The sequence below is a fragment of the Argentina silus genome (assembly GCF_951799395.1).
Source record: "Argentina silus genome assembly, contig: scaffold_124, whole genome shotgun sequence".
Classification (NCBI taxonomy): Eukaryota; Metazoa; Chordata; class Actinopteri; order Argentiniformes; family Argentinidae; genus Argentina; species Argentina silus.
Genome location: NW_028152450.1, coordinates 29,275 through 46,266, shown reverse-complemented (window position 1 = coordinate 46,266; position 16,992 = coordinate 29,275). Strand labels below are relative to the sequence as shown.

Below are 16,992 nucleotides of genomic sequence, written 5' to 3'. Positions count from 1 at the left end.
AAATGAGACCGAGAGGACGGCCCTACACCTCAATAGATACCTACATCCAACACATTACATTAACATGACATTTACAATATAATATCATAATAAAAGATTTGTCTTGAAGGAAGAACATTATTTTCTGTGGGAATGCTTGTTGTTTTTTGTACTTTTTTGCAACGGGGTTTTATTGTGATAGTTTCAGCATTTGTCCTTTTTATAGTTACAAACGTTATTGTGCTGCTGGCTGGATGGTAACTTGGAATGTGGGTTTTATGCCTCTGGTTCATAGTCCTGGGTCTGCTCCTGTGGAAAGAAGAGGGATAAAAAGATTTCAGAGGGAGGGAGACAAAGTTCACATAGGCAGAATGAGAGCCCGTGGAATTCTATGATTTCCGACAGAAAGGCTACTTCCAGAGCTGTACAGAACCCATCAAGACTAATTTAATTGAGTTTAAAAAGAACAGACCCTGGCAATTAGGACAGAATGTTCTCTGCTAACCAGCTACTGTAAGAAATTATAATAACGCTACAACCAATAAGTGCCACCAGAGGGCAGTACTAGACTACACCAGCTCCAAGGACACGACAGACACAGTCTTAGCATCACTACAGCCTCCTAAAACATGCTAATAAGACAGCCTCCGGTATATTTATGCAATGCCTGGAGGCCATTTATTCACCCAAAAATAATGTGATTATTGATGGGATGTTATTTCACTGCACCCTTCCTGTGGCTGTACAGTGTGACAGAAAGAGCGTTGGTTGGGGCTGCAGTTGAAAGCTGCTCTGAGGCTCCATGTTTACAGCAATGCAGGGAAGCCCCTGATGCTACCCATAATGCACTGGGTGGTTGAGCGTCACCACCACCACCACACCCATTCAGGCAGAGCTAGCATGCTGCTGGAGTACAGAGGGGGAGGGGGAGAGAGACGGAAGAGAAAGAAAAGAAGGAGGAGGAGGAGGAGGAGGAGGAGGAGAGGGAGGAAGATGGAGGAGGAAGGACAGGGATGAAACAGGCATTGTGGCCTCTGTGAAATATGATATCACAAAGCATACTATTTCAGGAGTAATTTGGTATTTTTTCAATTATTGATTTGAAGATTCAATCATTGATGGAGGAGAGAGCATTTGAAAGCCTGAAAAAATCCCTCTTGAGCAAATAAAGAATAAGTATACTGTATGAGTAAAATAGCCGTTGAAATCGCTGCATTTATATGCAAACCCAAAAGAGAGCAAGCGTATTGGGTCATGATATTGAACAGTGTGCAACACATCAACAACATCATGTCACAATCTGAGCACACATATGCAACTGAATATCATATAGATCATATGAAAAACGACAGTTTAAAAAAAACATTGATTTTTGCAATCAAACCGTAAGCCAGACCATGTGTTTGGTAGCCGTCCATTGAGATTTTTTGAGTCATTATTAGTTAGATTTCAGAGAAATCAGTTCACCCTTGAGTGCTGCCTTCCAAAAAATAACCATCTGTCTCAGACTTGCATGCTACACACACACACACACACACACACACACACACACACACACACACACACACACACACACACACACACACACACACACACACACACCATACTAAATGTGGGAGGTGCTATACCCAACTGTATGTCTGGCAATTGACTTGTCAAAACCCTCACTTTTAACTTGTGGAGAAATGGTCCAACTCACAGTGAATGAGGGGGATGGTACAGTAGAATCAAAATGGAGCAAAATGCTGTACAAATACACTACTGTCAGAATGTGCAGCTACTGTATGTAGTACTGGTTAGTATTCTAGTGCCTCTCTCTGCATCAACATTTCGACTATCTCTCTTTCAATCTCAGTCAGGGGAGGGTGGCGGAGGTAGAAATCGGAGGACGGGCTCATTGTAATGCATGGAATGGAATCAATAATGAGGAATGGTATCAAACACACATGGTCTTAACCATATGATGAGTGTATAATAATCTGAGAAATCCTACCTGCTGGGACTCGTCATAGGTCTCTTCTGGCAGTGCTTCTCCCTGGGGCTGCTCCATGGCCTCCTGCCCATACTCCTCTGGCTGTAGACACACACACACACACACACACACACACACACACACACACACACACACACACACACATTTTACATGATGATATGATAAAGTAACTGATCACAAGCATAAGCCCATTTTATTCTCAATACTGTACTGAATATAGTAAATATACAGTATATCTGGTAATATTGGGCAATATTACGCACATGGATAGTGCAGGTTTAGTGCACAGTATCTTGACTCCAGTATCTTTAGCTAACAGAGCTAGTGAGCAGAGAGTGCAGCTCATTAGAGTACGTACTACTACAGTGTGGTCCCTGAGAATAAAGCTGCTGGGTCGCTGCACGTTTATTTTTAAACCTTCCTCTAATCAAGTCAATTAGGTCACAGAGGAACAGACCATAATCCTGTGTGTTTTATCACAGCTAGCGTTATGAATGCACAGCCACCCACCCAATCAGACTGGGTTCAACTATATACAATGGCTGACAACAACAAATATGTATGTGCCCAACCAGATAGTCCATTATCTGAAAAAAAACAACTTGGGGTGTTGATCCATACAGTGTGTCAGTGACATGATCGTGTGTTTGACTTACAGGACTCCATTAGCACATGACCATTATCATGCTATTTTAAATCATTAGTCATTAAATAATTGCAATTAGTGTTCAATTCGGGAATTTCATATCATCTAAAAGTATCTCGTCTCACTTGACTTGCTCTGTTGAATTACGATAGCTTTGAATCCCCATTAAAATGATGAAATTGTGTTTAATAATACAGCATTGTAGACATACATTATCTCACAAGTGAGTGTTATCATCTTTACTGGGAGCAAATGAACATGGTTTAGCTCAGTACCTGTGTGTTAATGCTAACAGACCATGCTGGAAGCTTCTTAGGCTGGCTGTGTGTAAGACATTTATTAGATTAGTGAGTCACCACCACGAGGTTGAACACTGCTGAGAGGGTTGAACTCTCAGGAAGGAAGGCTAAGGAGAAAATGATGTCCATCCTGTATGATTAACATACAGGGTCAGGTGACAGTAGACAATGCTTCGTTGTTGTTGTCACCAGTGTGTTCAATTAGCAGTGGAACAGTGATGGTTCACTAGAGAGCAAGAGAGGTGAGTGCTTGTTGTTCAAATATAAATAACAATCGAAACATGTGCATGTGTGTGTGTGTGTGTGTGTGTGTGTGTGTGTGTGTGTGTGTGTGTGATTTCTGGTTTCAGTGGGGGCAGCCGCAATGTCAAAGGAAAACAAACCCCTCCCTGCATCTTCCATCTTTGAGAAAACTGGCCACAACCTCCCTCTGTGTTTTAATTGATAGTGAGCTGAACATAGAGAAGAGAGAGAGAGAGAGAGAGAGAGAGAGAGAGAGAGAGAGAGAGAGAGAGAGAGAGCTGACATTGGGCAAGGTCGCCTGGGGAGCAAGGAGCACAGGGGTAATAATGGAAGCGGGGAGTGGGGAGGGGGGGGGGAGTGATAGTGATAGTGATAGTCCCAGAGAGAGATCAGCTAGGTCATTACATGGGATCTGGACACTAACACTGGCTCCTGGGAGCTGCTTATGTGTGTCTGCTGCATTCTTACCCATAGAAATAGAATGAGTAAAATGGTCTTTTGAAATCAACATTCCATGGTATATAATAACTCTAATAATAATGATTACTGTGACAGTTGTCTATTATAATTCCATGTCAGCCATCTTTGGTGTACTAGCCAAATTGCCATGGTCTGAGGGGCCATGTCAGTTCGAATCATTCTATTTCCCCACTTAACTCACAGCCCTAACACTGTATGTCGCTAGTAATGACTGTTGTTGAACATTGAAGTCACAAACAACAGCCACCTATTTCATGTGGTATTTCACCATAAAATGTTTTTTTTATGTATACAGTGTTGTGCCTAAACGATGAGAGAAAGAAAGTCCAAATGAATAATGAAGATTTCAGTATTCAGTGCACTATTCTATTTCTAAATCACCGAATGTGATGTTTACTTATTCGACAGAGGAAGGGGCTCCCACGATTTTAAGGAAATGAATAATGTTCTCCCACAAAGACCCCCGCCCCGAGCTCCCCCCCCCCCCCCCCGAGCTCCCCCTTCACACCCTCTCTATAGACTCTGAATTTCTGTTTCTAATTCAATTTGTATGCCTGGCAAGCACTGTTGTGTTCATCGATCGAACATCTGATGAAATGTCTCTTTTACTGAACCCCTCAAGGATGAAAGTGTTCAAATCTCAGTCACAATAAAAAGATGTACAATCAACTCCTGATATAGCCTCTGCAAAGGTTTGGAACTGTTGTGAATGCGTGCACTAAACTGGAGAGTGCAGACATCCGGACCAAATTTGAGTTAGGACTAATGAGCTGCAGTACACTGAAATGGAGTGTGCACTTATTGGATGTATGCATATGTATATTCAGGAGTTGTAATTCAAAGATAAGATAAGTTCTTGCTGGCCGTACATTCATGTCACTGGGGAACTCGTCCTTCTTCCCCAGGCCGGCAGCAGAGGCCATGGCTCCACCCAGCTGAGAGGCCCCCTCCTTCGTCTTCTCAGCCACTACAAGATCAAACACACACACAAAGTAACACATGAACACACACACACACACCTAGTACATTCAATGTCCTGTTGTGCTTAGGCCAACACAACAGCCTTATCTTGTGGCATGGTCAACCTGGGGTAACCTCATTGCCACTGTAAAGAAGAGAGTAAGCTTCTTACACCTCTGATCTGACAGCTCTGATGTCATAGGCTGACCTAAAGAGAGTCCACACACACACACACACACACACACACACACACACACACACACACACACACACACACACACACACACACACACACACACACACACACACACACACACACACACACACACACACACACACACACACACACAATAGACTGAACTAAAGAAAGTAAACTTACCTGAGCCAGCCTTGGTGCCTGGATAGAGGAAGAACAAATGTAGGAGAAAAAGAGAGTTAGAAAATAATGAGTTACAGTACCACCACAAAATCATACATTATCCTAGTTTGATACTTTGAATCACTGAAACCAGGTCAGATTCGTTTGCCAATATATAAATGATATATTTTTTGCAAACCGCCAGCATCACCAAGTACATCTTTCAATTAGAACTTGGTGTTAACTTCAAACAAAATTTACAGGTCAAATAACTCCCATCCGGATGTACACAGTGTACTGGGGTTGTGGTGTGATGGAGTGTATTATTAAACCCAGACTTGGAACCGAGTCCTCCCGTTCATATCTCCGGGGGTGATTTACTGTTGCCTGTCATAACAACTCTGCAATTCATTATTTTTTGTAGTACGAGACAAGAATGATGCCTACCAGGATATGGTGAGCAACAGCACACAGAGCCATTACAGGGAGAGAGTTTGTGAAAGTTTAGAGCTGGGTATGATACCAACCATTGATGAGATAAATTATAATTGTATGGCTCTAGTTGCCGCGCCTCTAAGCATTCCATTCATTTATTCATGGTCAATTCAAGGTTAGGGTTAGAAAGTCTTGCACGTTAATATTGACACATTGACGATGACATTTTTGCATTTTAGCTAATTAGCTAAGAGTGTCATAGCAAAGGGTCTGAATACTTAAGTACATGAGGTATTTCTGTCAATTTTAATAAATTGACTGTAATTTCTAAAAACCTGTTTTCGCTTTGTCTGGGGTATTGTGTGTGGATTAATTATTTTCATTTCCATTTTAAATTGAGTCTATAACACAACAAAATGTGGAAAAAGTGAAGGGGTCTGAACACTTTCCGAAGGCACTGTATATGATATGTGTCTAAGAGCATCATTGTTTTTGGTTGGCTGAGACACACAATGACCAAATTGTCCTCATCTATGCCCTTGGCTGATTTATTGACCCCAAGCCCAATGTCAACCAACCAACGTTGATGAAGGACCCCTGGTTCTGATCAGTCATCCTCACTCATCTTCCCAGCTGCTCTGCTCTCTCATCCCTTACAGATGCCTGGGGGCCACTAACAGCCCATAAAGAACACAAAAAAGATGATGAAGTATAGAATTTTTTCATTTCTAAAGAAGAGCCTCGAAGCCAAACATAAGTCTGAGCCAGGCTGATGCTTCCATTTAAAGGTCCACTCCAGCCAGTTTTGCTTCCTGGCTTTTCTTGAAAAAAATACTGAAACAACAGAAGCACTGAGTGGTGACGTTAGTCATTCACAGAGCTGTTTGGGAGTAACACCTGATATAGCTAGGAACAATTCTCAATAAAAATGTGTCGAAAGGTTGTTTGACTCAGTCACTGAGAAGCCGGTGAAGGGGTTCGGAGGGTTATATTTGACTCTGGGCACTAACTTTACAAACAGCCTCGCCACGTCACACTTCTGAATTCTGTAGCTGTCTGAAATGTCATACATCAAATTGTTTTAGGAGAAGCTAATAAAAAATCATATATCACCCAAAATACACACACTTTGACCTAAATGGAGATTTCCGGACTTGAATCATTGTGCGATAACATTGTGCAGCACCAGGATGTCATATATCTGCTAAAATGTCTATTGTGGCCCATTAAACGGCCATATTGGATATATTATTCCATATTCACTATCTCCAGTACCATACTATGTGAAAGTAGTATTGGGATATGGAATCGTTTTTCCCCCTAAATCTATAGCATAGTATAGAGAGAAATTAATACCATGACCACTCTCGAAGTCTTGTTGGCTGAATGTCTTTACTTGCTGCAGCAAATTCGATTGAACATTGATTCAGAATTTTAAAAAATATGTGGCTCACACTCAATCAATAATTATTTTAAAAAAATCATAGTGCTTTAGTGCAACAAGGGAAATGTGCAAACTTCATTTTAATTGGTATCTATCACTTGTATCTTACATGGATATTGCAGTAGGGCCCTTCCCCTTCCCCTCCCTGGGCTCACTGCTCAGCTGGGTGGGCGGGCAGCAGCAGCAGCTGTCAAAGGTGGGCAGCAGACCTATCAGCTCACTCTCACCCCTCCTCCACGAGGAGCCTTCAAGCGAATCAAATGCTGCTTTCTAGGGCACCACCACACTCAACATGCAAGAGGCAGGAGCACGAGGAAGCTACATACACAGAGCATGCATTACAATGAGCCCGTCCTCCGATTTCTACCTCCTCTAGCCTCTCTTGGTACAGAGAAGCTTGACGCCCATCCTATGCCCTACAGGCATGAAGCAGCAGGCTGAAGAGCAACAAGACAAAACACAAAGACGAACCTCCACATGTTGAGACTGCAGCCTGCCTGGCAGTGGCACGTTGTGGTTGCGATGATGAAGGCACTGCTAAATATCTGGGCTAATAGGCGCTCATCTCACTGGAGACTTGTGTGTCTAAAATAGGCCACCTTTCTCATTCACTAAAAACAGGATGGCGTTAGGGTAACAATGTCATGAAATAGAAAGGTTTGTACTAGATATAAACCTGCGGTGTCTAGAATGTACAGTAGTGAGAGAGGTTTCATATTTCTATCCAATATGTAGTTTACATGGTACATAGTGCTACAATGGTACAGCACATTCTATTGGAACCAAGGGAGAGCTGGTTTATTGGTACCGGTGCTATAAATACAGTCATATCTATGCGTGTGGCTAATTAGACAGTGCTATAGAGGACAACATAAAGAGATCTCCTCCTCCTACTCCTCGTCCCCCAGGAGATGACCACTCACTGGGTTCCTGCTTCACAATCTGTTGCCATAGAATTCAGTGACATGTGGCACCAAGGCCCCTGCCCATCTGCACCCCCCTTCCCCTGCCCTCTCCGCCCCCCTTCCCCTGCCCTCTCCACCCCCCTTCCCCTGCCCTCTCCGCCCCCCTTCCCCTGTCCTCTCCACCCCCCTTCCCCTGCCCTAAGCACAGGCAGGTCAGGGGCTGAAGATAGGCTGGAGGATATTCAGAACACAGCTCAACACTCAAAGGGTAGGGGTTGGCAATAATGGTGGAAACTCCTACAAAGCCTATTATGTTGCTTACACCCATCTAATCTTTTCAAATCTAAAAGAAGTGTCAGGGATTTCATTCCTTCCGTCAAATTTCCGCCTAACGGTGACCATTTCGGTGCACTGCACACCCATGTATGTTGTATTGCTAACACACATTCTAGAGAGAATTTGTAATCTCTTTGTGGAAAAGATTATGGAGATTATACACATGTCAACAGAATGTGCCTGACACTCTGGCCCATTACTCACTCAACTCTTTTTAACTACTTTATTTGTTTTTGAGTGTGTGGTCTCTTGTAGCCTAGTTTATAGAATACATTCCTGCGTACATAGAGATTTTCCCAACTGGATCAATAATGATATTGGTTGATTGATTTAGAAGTGGAGTAATTGAGTAATGCTCACTTACTTTTGCAAACCATCCACTATCTATCTAGATCCTCCTCAAATATCATTACAGTACAGTACAGTGTTGTTATTGATTGTATTGGTCCAAACCTCATAAATTTGCAAACATGCCCCCCTATATGTACAGGTATATATAGGCGTACATGTATAGGCGTGTGTGCGTGTGTGTGTGTGCGTCCACAGCTTTCTAATATGCCATGTCTATACTGTTATATGTTTGATACTAAATTGTATGTTTGGTATTAATTAAACAGACACATAATTAATACATTATAAACATTACCGGTTTATACAATTGGTATCATTGGTATCATTTTGGATGAGAAGTCTAGAAAGAGGTGTATTTTGATCTAAAAGTGACTGGAAATAAAACGCTCAGTAAAACCTGTGTTTCAAATATTAAGGAATCTCTTTAGTCTACGTACAACTTCAAAGGAAGGCAATAATGATAGTGCGGTTAGGCAAAGAAACCCCACCCCTATTCTAGCCAATCAAGAAAAAGTACAATTGTCTCTGGACCTATACGGTCGCTGTGAGATACCGTGTAGTCAGCGTCCTCAACGCTGATTGGTCGCCTCAGCCATGAAGCAATAGCAGAAGAACACGACTCTCTCGTGATGTGCCTGCATTACGTTGAGAGGTAGAATTCAGATTGGTTTAAATCTTACCGACAAACATGACTCCTTCTTTAGTCTTTTCCGCCGCCACCGCGTAGCCTTCCTTGGTCTTTTCTGCGGCCACAGCCATCCCTTCTTTTGCTTTTGACAGCCCCTTCATAAACACGTCCATCTTGGCCAAGGTGCTAAGGGGAGATGAACCAGCAATAGTCAACGCCACCATGCATACTGTACAGTAGGCCTATCTGGGAATTGTCAGTGTATGAATATCCACCATGGGCATGTTGAAAAAATACCATACACAAAACTAGCTGTCGCTGTTTCCTTTCCTTTTTTTTTTTAAATGTTTTTTTATTTATTTATTTTTTTACATCAGCTGTCACGTTGTCGCTTGACTGTCATGTAAACGATGACGGAAGCAACGCCTCCTATGGTCGGTAGTATTGGCTGCAAACCAGCCATTATAATAAAGCCTATTACACACTCATGCGTTTCAACCCCTTTTCCCCTTTCTTCAATGCATGCAATATTCAGAGGAAAATATGTCAATGAAATGGTTAATTGTGCACGCGCTCATTAATTATTACTCACTTGTAATATTACTCTCAATGGCCGCGAGGACAAGCCCGTGCCTTTGAAAGAGCTCCTATTTAATGTACCAGATACCACCTTATACATTGTGATGGTATATATTAAACATAATTTTGTGTGGGAAGGGGAGAGCGAAAAAACGTGATACACGATGTTTCCTCATCACAGTTAGTGTAGAATAGATTCTTACACTAAGACATGTTGCTATTAATAGAGGACAATCCTTCATCCCACGACATAATTTCTCCTTCAATTAGCTCAAATACACAAGTTATAAAATAATGTCGAAATGATCATATTCTACATTTACCACTGCTAAGGTGTCACATTTGAAACGCCCAGTAAATTATGAGACAAGTAGCCTAACAATTACAAATTAAATGCAACAATTGCTCTCTTCCTCAGGTTTCCATTTAGCACTGATTGAATGCAACGTGTATCTTTAATTCAAGCAGAACAATCAAATACAACAAATCCATATTAATAGCTTTGAATGATTTTTGCTGTCATTGTATCAGCGTCCCGTTATAATGTAGTTATTTTCTCACACAAGGTCCAAACCGCTCAGTTATTTTTTTTCGACGACGCGCCACAGAAATAGCTACATTTGTTATTATATATAAATACGTGTCTTACCTTTTACAAATATGACTTGTCTCCTTATTGTTCAGTGGCACCCTTGATTCAAATATCGCCTATACGAGAGATATCACGAAATGATCACTATAGGTGGGCCTTCCTCTGGATTCTCTCGACCAATAGGGACAGCCCCCTCCGCGGTGCGGCTGAGACCATCACGTAGCCCCCCGCCATTGATCATTCGAAGATGTCAGCTGCTTTGGCAGACAACGTGTCGTGTATGAATGGATCGATGGGGATAATGGGAACATAAGCTTAGTGTAATTGAAGAGCCCAATGTTCATTCTTTTTTCCTTTTTAATTTTAAGTATCTTTGCTTTTTTGTGGTTGTCTAGCTTACACATTTTTACCATTGCCATTTCCCCTTCCAGTGCATTGCCATGAATGTGTGCAGATTTAATGATCCTTCAGGAATACATTACATTTGATTAAATTAGCCTTGATATTAAGGTTTTTGGAGTTTAAAACTGAGCATAGGGCTTATGTATCTACACTAGACCAGTGTGATGTAAGTAAGTTTAGTTATTTCGAACGCAGCATCACACTCGCGCCGACCATCACCATTATTATTTCCACCTCCTACTCATAAATACATGAACATTAATACAATACATTGGCAACGCCGCCATGGCATTGGAAGAGCGACGTTTTTTATAATCACAGTGTTATCAGTTGTAGTAGTAGTTTTTGTATTGCCTTATATTACATCACATTTATCAATGCTCCGAAACGTGCATTGACCAAATAAGGGGAAATCCATGGATCATACCATTTTAACTTGGGGGGTGGATTCCGAGATCTGAATCACGTTTCTAAGTCTTTTCGAAGGGTGTAGGCGAATACAATACCATGACATAGTAGCCGACAATGTATCCGCCCAAGCAAACAATTGTAAAAACAAATGTGGTCATTTTGAAATTAGTATTGCACTAGTCTGACAGCTATTCTGATTTGATGGGACATTTATTAGGATGAACTTGTTTCATTTGCACGTGCGCGTGTCCGTGCTTGTGTGTATGGTGGTGATGGTGGTGGAGGGGGGGGCGGGGTCTCCCTACTCCCTATTCCCTGATACTTAAACCTCTCTTATACAGTATGTGAAGGAATTCCTTTACAGGGAACTATGGACTACTTCATATAGCCTATCTGACAAGAAGCTTTAATGACCTCATCTAGACATAGACCTACTATTACTTGCAGGGGGGATACATACATAGGCTACTGGTTTCTGCTGAACTCCTTATGTTGTACAGTTGTACAGGATCAATCATTGTACAAGGCTTTAAATGTCCAGATGGGAATCCTCTCTTTCTTTTTTTCTCTGTCATTGTGTTCCCCATCTGGGGGAGAAGGCAATGGATGGATCTGGCCATCCCAACTCTAATTGGCTTATTGATTTATTTGCCTTTAGCCACAATAGATAGCCCCAGGTGTTAGGGTTAAAGTCTTTCCAATATCTTGAAGAAATGTTTTTATTTATTTATAAACAGCATTATAGTGAAGGACCATGGTTAGCTTGCTGGCTCCCATGACATTCTGAAGTCTATAGGCATTGTTGTAGCATGGGGGGGGGGGACACGCCTTGACCAGCAAACCAATGTTGAATTTCCGAATTGGTTAACATGTTGTAAGGGTTCAGATTAGGGTTAGGGTTAAGGGTTTGCTTATGGGAAGGGGAAGTTGCCTGAGATGCTCGTCACCCTTGTAGCATTGCCTGCAAATGTGATTGCAGTGGCTTCAGCTGCAGAGGGAAGCTGGTTGGGAGCTGTCCGTGGTCCTGAAATGCTTAGCTGAGTCACAGGAGGGGCTTACATTTACATTTATGGTATTTAGCAGACGCCTTTGCCAAAGTGACTTAAAACAAATACATTTGTCTAAGTAAGTGAATCATCTATCCATCAGTCCTCATAAGAAAAAAGGAATCTATGCTAGGACCAGGGGCTATTGGCAGTCACAATGCTAGAAGAATTTATTTACAGTAGAGAAACTTGTACATGGGGGTAGTGGGGATAAAGAGGTCTTTAGGAGGGTCAGTTAAGATGTAGCCTGAAGAGATGGGTCTTCAATTTACGATGGAAGAGCTCATTCCACCAACAGGGCGCCAGGACAGTGAAAAGCCATGGCCAAGTAGCGTGACCGTTGCATCCACGTAGAGGCGGCAGTGCCAGGCGGCCAGCCGAGATGGAAGAGCAGAGTGATCGGGCAGGGGTTTGGGGGCTGACCATTGCTTGCAAGTAGGGAGGGGCTGTTCCCTTTGCCGGCTGGTATGCGAGCACCAGGGTCTTGAATCTGATGCGAGCCACTACCGGGCGCCAGTGAAGGGTGCGAAGGAAGGGGGTGACATGGGAGATTTGGGGAGAGGGAACACCGGCAGCATTCTGGATGAGTTGGTTTCTTGAGAAGAGGCTTGACTCTGGCTGTCTTAAAGGCAGCTGGGACAGATCCTGTGGATAGAGAGGAATTGATTATGGTGGTAAGGAACGGAAGGAGGTCTTTGGAGATGGACTGGAGAAAGGGCGAGGGGATTCTAGGGGGCAGGTGGTTGCCCGCTTGAATGTGACCAGTTTTAGAATATCATCAGGGGAGAAGGGGGAAAAAGCTGATAAACCAGAGACCGAGTGTAGCCCAGTGGGTTTGGGAGGAGAAGTAGCAGTGTTGGTGAGAGGTAGAGAGAAAGAGCTGCTAATGTCATCAACCTTCTTTTCAAAGTAGTTGACAAAGTCATCTGCAGACAGGGAGGAGGGAGGAGGTGGTTTGAGGAGTGAGGAAAATGTGGAGAACAGTTTCCTTGGGTCAGAGGCAGAGGATTAAATGTTGGAATGGTATTAAGAAGCTCTAGCAGCTGATACAGATGATGTGTGAGGAGGATTGAGAAATAAGATTTTAAGTCATCAGGGAGGCCAGTTTTTCTCCTCTCCTCCCAGCTGCCTGGAGCCCTATTCTACAAGCTTGCAGGGTTTCAAAAAAAGCCAAAGAGCGCATGGAGAGGATTGTGCTGGCCTTGAGGTCAGTGGACGGAGAGAGCCGAAGGATGAGGAAAGAGTGGACAAGAGGGTGGAGGAGGCTGCATCAGTGGATAGAAGGGAGAAGGATTCAACAGAGGTTAGGGAGGATAAGACAGAGGAAGAGAGAGCGGTAAGGGAGAGGATGCAGGTACGCAGGTTGTGACGAGAGGATACAGTGTGGGTAGAGACTGACTGGGAGGGGGTGGATTTGAGGGGAAGGGAGAAGGATACAAAATGATGATCAGAAACTGGAAGAGGGGTAACAGTAAGGTTGGAGGTATGGGAGGATCTGGTGAAGACAAGGTTGAGCTGATTGCCCGCCTTATGAGTCGGAGGAGAGTGGGACAGGGTAAGGCTGAAAGAGTAGAGAAGGTCAAGTGCTCCAGATGAGTGAAGCTTCTCTGACTGGATGTTGAAGTCACCCAGTAGTGAGAGCGGTGTACCGTCCTCAGGGAAGGAGCTGAGAAGGACATCCATCTCATCTGAGAAGTGGCCAAGCTGACCTGGTGGACGATAGATAACGACAATGTGAAGTTTGACAGGGGAGGTGACAGAAACAGCATGGAATTCAAAGGTGGATATGGACAGGTGTGACAGGGGAAGGACATTATGTGACCACTTAGGTGAAATGAGGAGTCCTGTGCCTCCCCCTCAACCAGAGAGTCTAGGGGAATGAGAAAAGGAGTAGGCATCAGAGAGGGCTGCCGGAGTAGCTGTGTTTTCTGGTGTAATCCATGTCTCTGTGAGGGCAAGGAAGTGGAGGGACATGAAGCAGGTGTAAGCTGAGAAAGCCTCTGCTTTCCGGGCCGCTGACTGGCAGTTCCAAAGTCCTCCCGCGACAGTGAGGTTGTGGTCAGTTGAGTATGTTGGGTAGATTAGATTGCAATGGTTGCGAGGGGAAGTGTAGCGTCGATGTCTCCTCCTGAGGGATGAAATAACAGGAATGGGGAGAAAGCACATTGTGATATTTGCCGGTATAGAGATAGAGGGTTTGTGGGCGATACAAGATGTAGGTAGCGCTCAATACACACAGAGTAGTGAAAAAATAAACTAATAGAATAAAAATACTTAGTAGTTTGGCCTTCCTCGCTGGACTCCACAGATTGACTCCTTTGTCTTCATGTCAAGAGGCTGTCGCAGAGGCTGTCGCTCTATGACCGTCAAGATAGAAATGCAGATTCTGTAATTGCTGATGACTAGCAGGGTAGCAGCCCCTCCCACCTAACGATCAGTTGATGACCAGACAGGTTTCACCACTCAATTATAAATGTATTAGTCCTGGTCCAAGGTGAGCAGGAGTTAAATACCTTGCAGAATAGTTCCAAATGTATTAGTGGTGCTGAACGGACAGCAGGACAGCTGACGCTGTCCGTGCTCATTAATTAATGCTTGGATTTATATAGCAATATTCCACCTTACACAGGTGTTCATACAACATCACCTCATCCACTACCAATGTGTAGCACCCACTTGGGTGATGTCACGGCAGCCATTACGTGCCAGAAAGCTCACCACACATGAGCTGTCAGTGGATAGGTGAGGAGAGAATCATGCCAATTAGGAAACTGGTGATTAGGTGGCCATGAAGCAATGGAGGCCGGATTGGGAATTTAGCCAGGACACTGACGTTAACACGTCTACTCATGCGATAAATGCCGAGGGATCTTTAACGTCTTGGAAGTTACGGTTTAACGTCTCCATCTGATGTCCTGCAGATTGATATGAAGAGCTTTATTTCAAAACTGTATATCCATTAGCAACATTTTTGGTCATGTGACATTCATCAATACAAATTAGGATTATTATGTAAACAAACATAACATGGCTATAAATTGGTTTCTTTCACGAGAGCAATCATTTAATTAGAGGGAAAATGATTGTTTTTTTGTTTTTTTTTAAATGGTGGATATAGCGTTTTGCAACTAAACTTAAAAATGTCTTTATCCGTTTGAACTTGTTGGTATGCTGTGTTGTTGTTGTTGCTGAACCTATGTGCCCAAAGTAATTGACCTCGTGGATGAATAACGTTTTTTGAATTGAATTCCATCCCTCACATATTTACTCTGGGTTAGTGCTTCCTAGAATTGATTAGATTCAAGCATTTTCTTAATTAGTTATTGGAGAATGCTTTTCTATTTTTGTGTGAAATGACCAAACCAGTCAAAATCATCCTCCTTGATGTCTTGTAAATATGCTCCTATAGTTACTAGTGAAAACATATTATTGTCATACCAGACGGATAACAGAGGCCAGTCAGCAATCCAAGTACAATACATGTCCAACAATTTCCAATCTCATCAGCACATATGGAATTCTCACTCCCAGTCATTCCCCAATACCCACCACCACCACCACCACCACCACCACCAAACCCACATATCCTTATCATGGGATCTTTACGATCATTTCTTCTGTGTGATGCTTTTACTTCAAATCTATTGAGGGGAGTCAATCACTCAGGGCAGGCATTATTTCATTTCCATCAATCTGAGTTATAAAACCTGACACAGGCTGAGGCTGCGCCTTATCTAAAATTTACAGCAGTTTGGGCTGCAAGTCCAATGACAGGTCCATACACAGCATCTGCCTTGGCTAGAAATCACGTGTTTGATACTGTTCTATATTCCATTTCATGCATTGCAATGAGCCCATCCTCCGATTTCTACCTCCACCAGCCTCCCCTGTCAGCAGGGCTGTATGGTTGTAAGAGGACAGAGAGAGAGAGAGAGACTCTGTTTGAAGAGACTGTAACAAGAATTTCTCATCCAGGCCATGTTTAAATACTTAATAAGAAATACAACCCATCTTTCATCCTGCGTTAATTTAAGTCATCACTGATCTGACGTGACTGGATTGGCCAAAGCAGTGGATTTGAACCCTGGCTTACGCTTATCTTATAATGTTAAATCAGCAATTATTAAGGAATGATGCATGTGAAAGGTATTTGAGCAGGGAGCTAGACATTCTGCTAGATGGGTGGGATGGTTTTAGCTCCAGTACATACATGTACATTACTGTCAGGATGAGTTGATGAGATGACACTCCTACCACTAGGTGGCAGCAGAGACCATTTGATCTCATCCATGGGGGTGATTTGTGACTTGTCACCATGACCTGAAGACGTACTCAATCAAAACCGGTAACAGGGTATCGATTCAATTAAATGCTGATGCACATTCTTGAAGCATAACACGTGTTGTATTGTATTTCCCTGGAGGTTCAATGTAACTAGGTGGATTGACTATGCGGAAGTAAATGTTTTGATTGACCAGAATCCACATGCAATGTGCCACTCTGTGAGGTGACATCATTATTTGCTGCCACACAGGGCAGGTGAATGTAGTAGAGTTGATGATAAGAGTGTAAAGCATTGACTTATTAAGCATTGAATTAAAGCACTGGGGAGCCTTTTCTTTCATCACACAAATACTTGCATGCACCCTATGAATGTATGTTGAATTTGTGCTATTAAAGCATCTTATATTCAATCCCTGTATAAAGGGATTATTTGCATTATATTATACCTCTACTAACTGTATATAATGGTGACTATGTCTATATTCAGCTATATTCAAATTGCCCTTTCGGTATACCGATAATAAAGACTGTACTTAAAAACTGTATATACAGTAATCTCTAAGCAAACCTAAACATCCCTTGCATTAAATCTTAATTCAATAGATTTATGCAAGAGCACAT

The 16,992-nt window shown here is 42.7% G+C and overlaps 1 protein-coding gene across 1 annotated transcript; it reads right to left on the bottom strand.

Moving 5' to 3' along the window:
* Window positions 1-135: 135 nt before the first annotated feature.
* sncb (synuclein, beta) lies at window positions 136-9,230 on the bottom strand (the record flags this gene model as incomplete). The annotated part of the gene is made up of 7 exons (XM_083698062.1): window positions 136-288; window positions 1,973-2,053; window positions 4,510-4,607; window positions 4,980-4,997; window positions 6,993-7,107; window positions 7,258-7,274; window positions 9,110-9,230. The coding sequence occupies 7 exons, from the start codon at window positions 9,228-9,230 to the stop codon at window positions 256-258; spliced, it is 483 nt and encodes a 160-aa protein (XP_083554188.1). The 3' UTR covers window positions 136-255.
* Window positions 9,231-16,992: the final 7,762 nt, after the last annotated feature.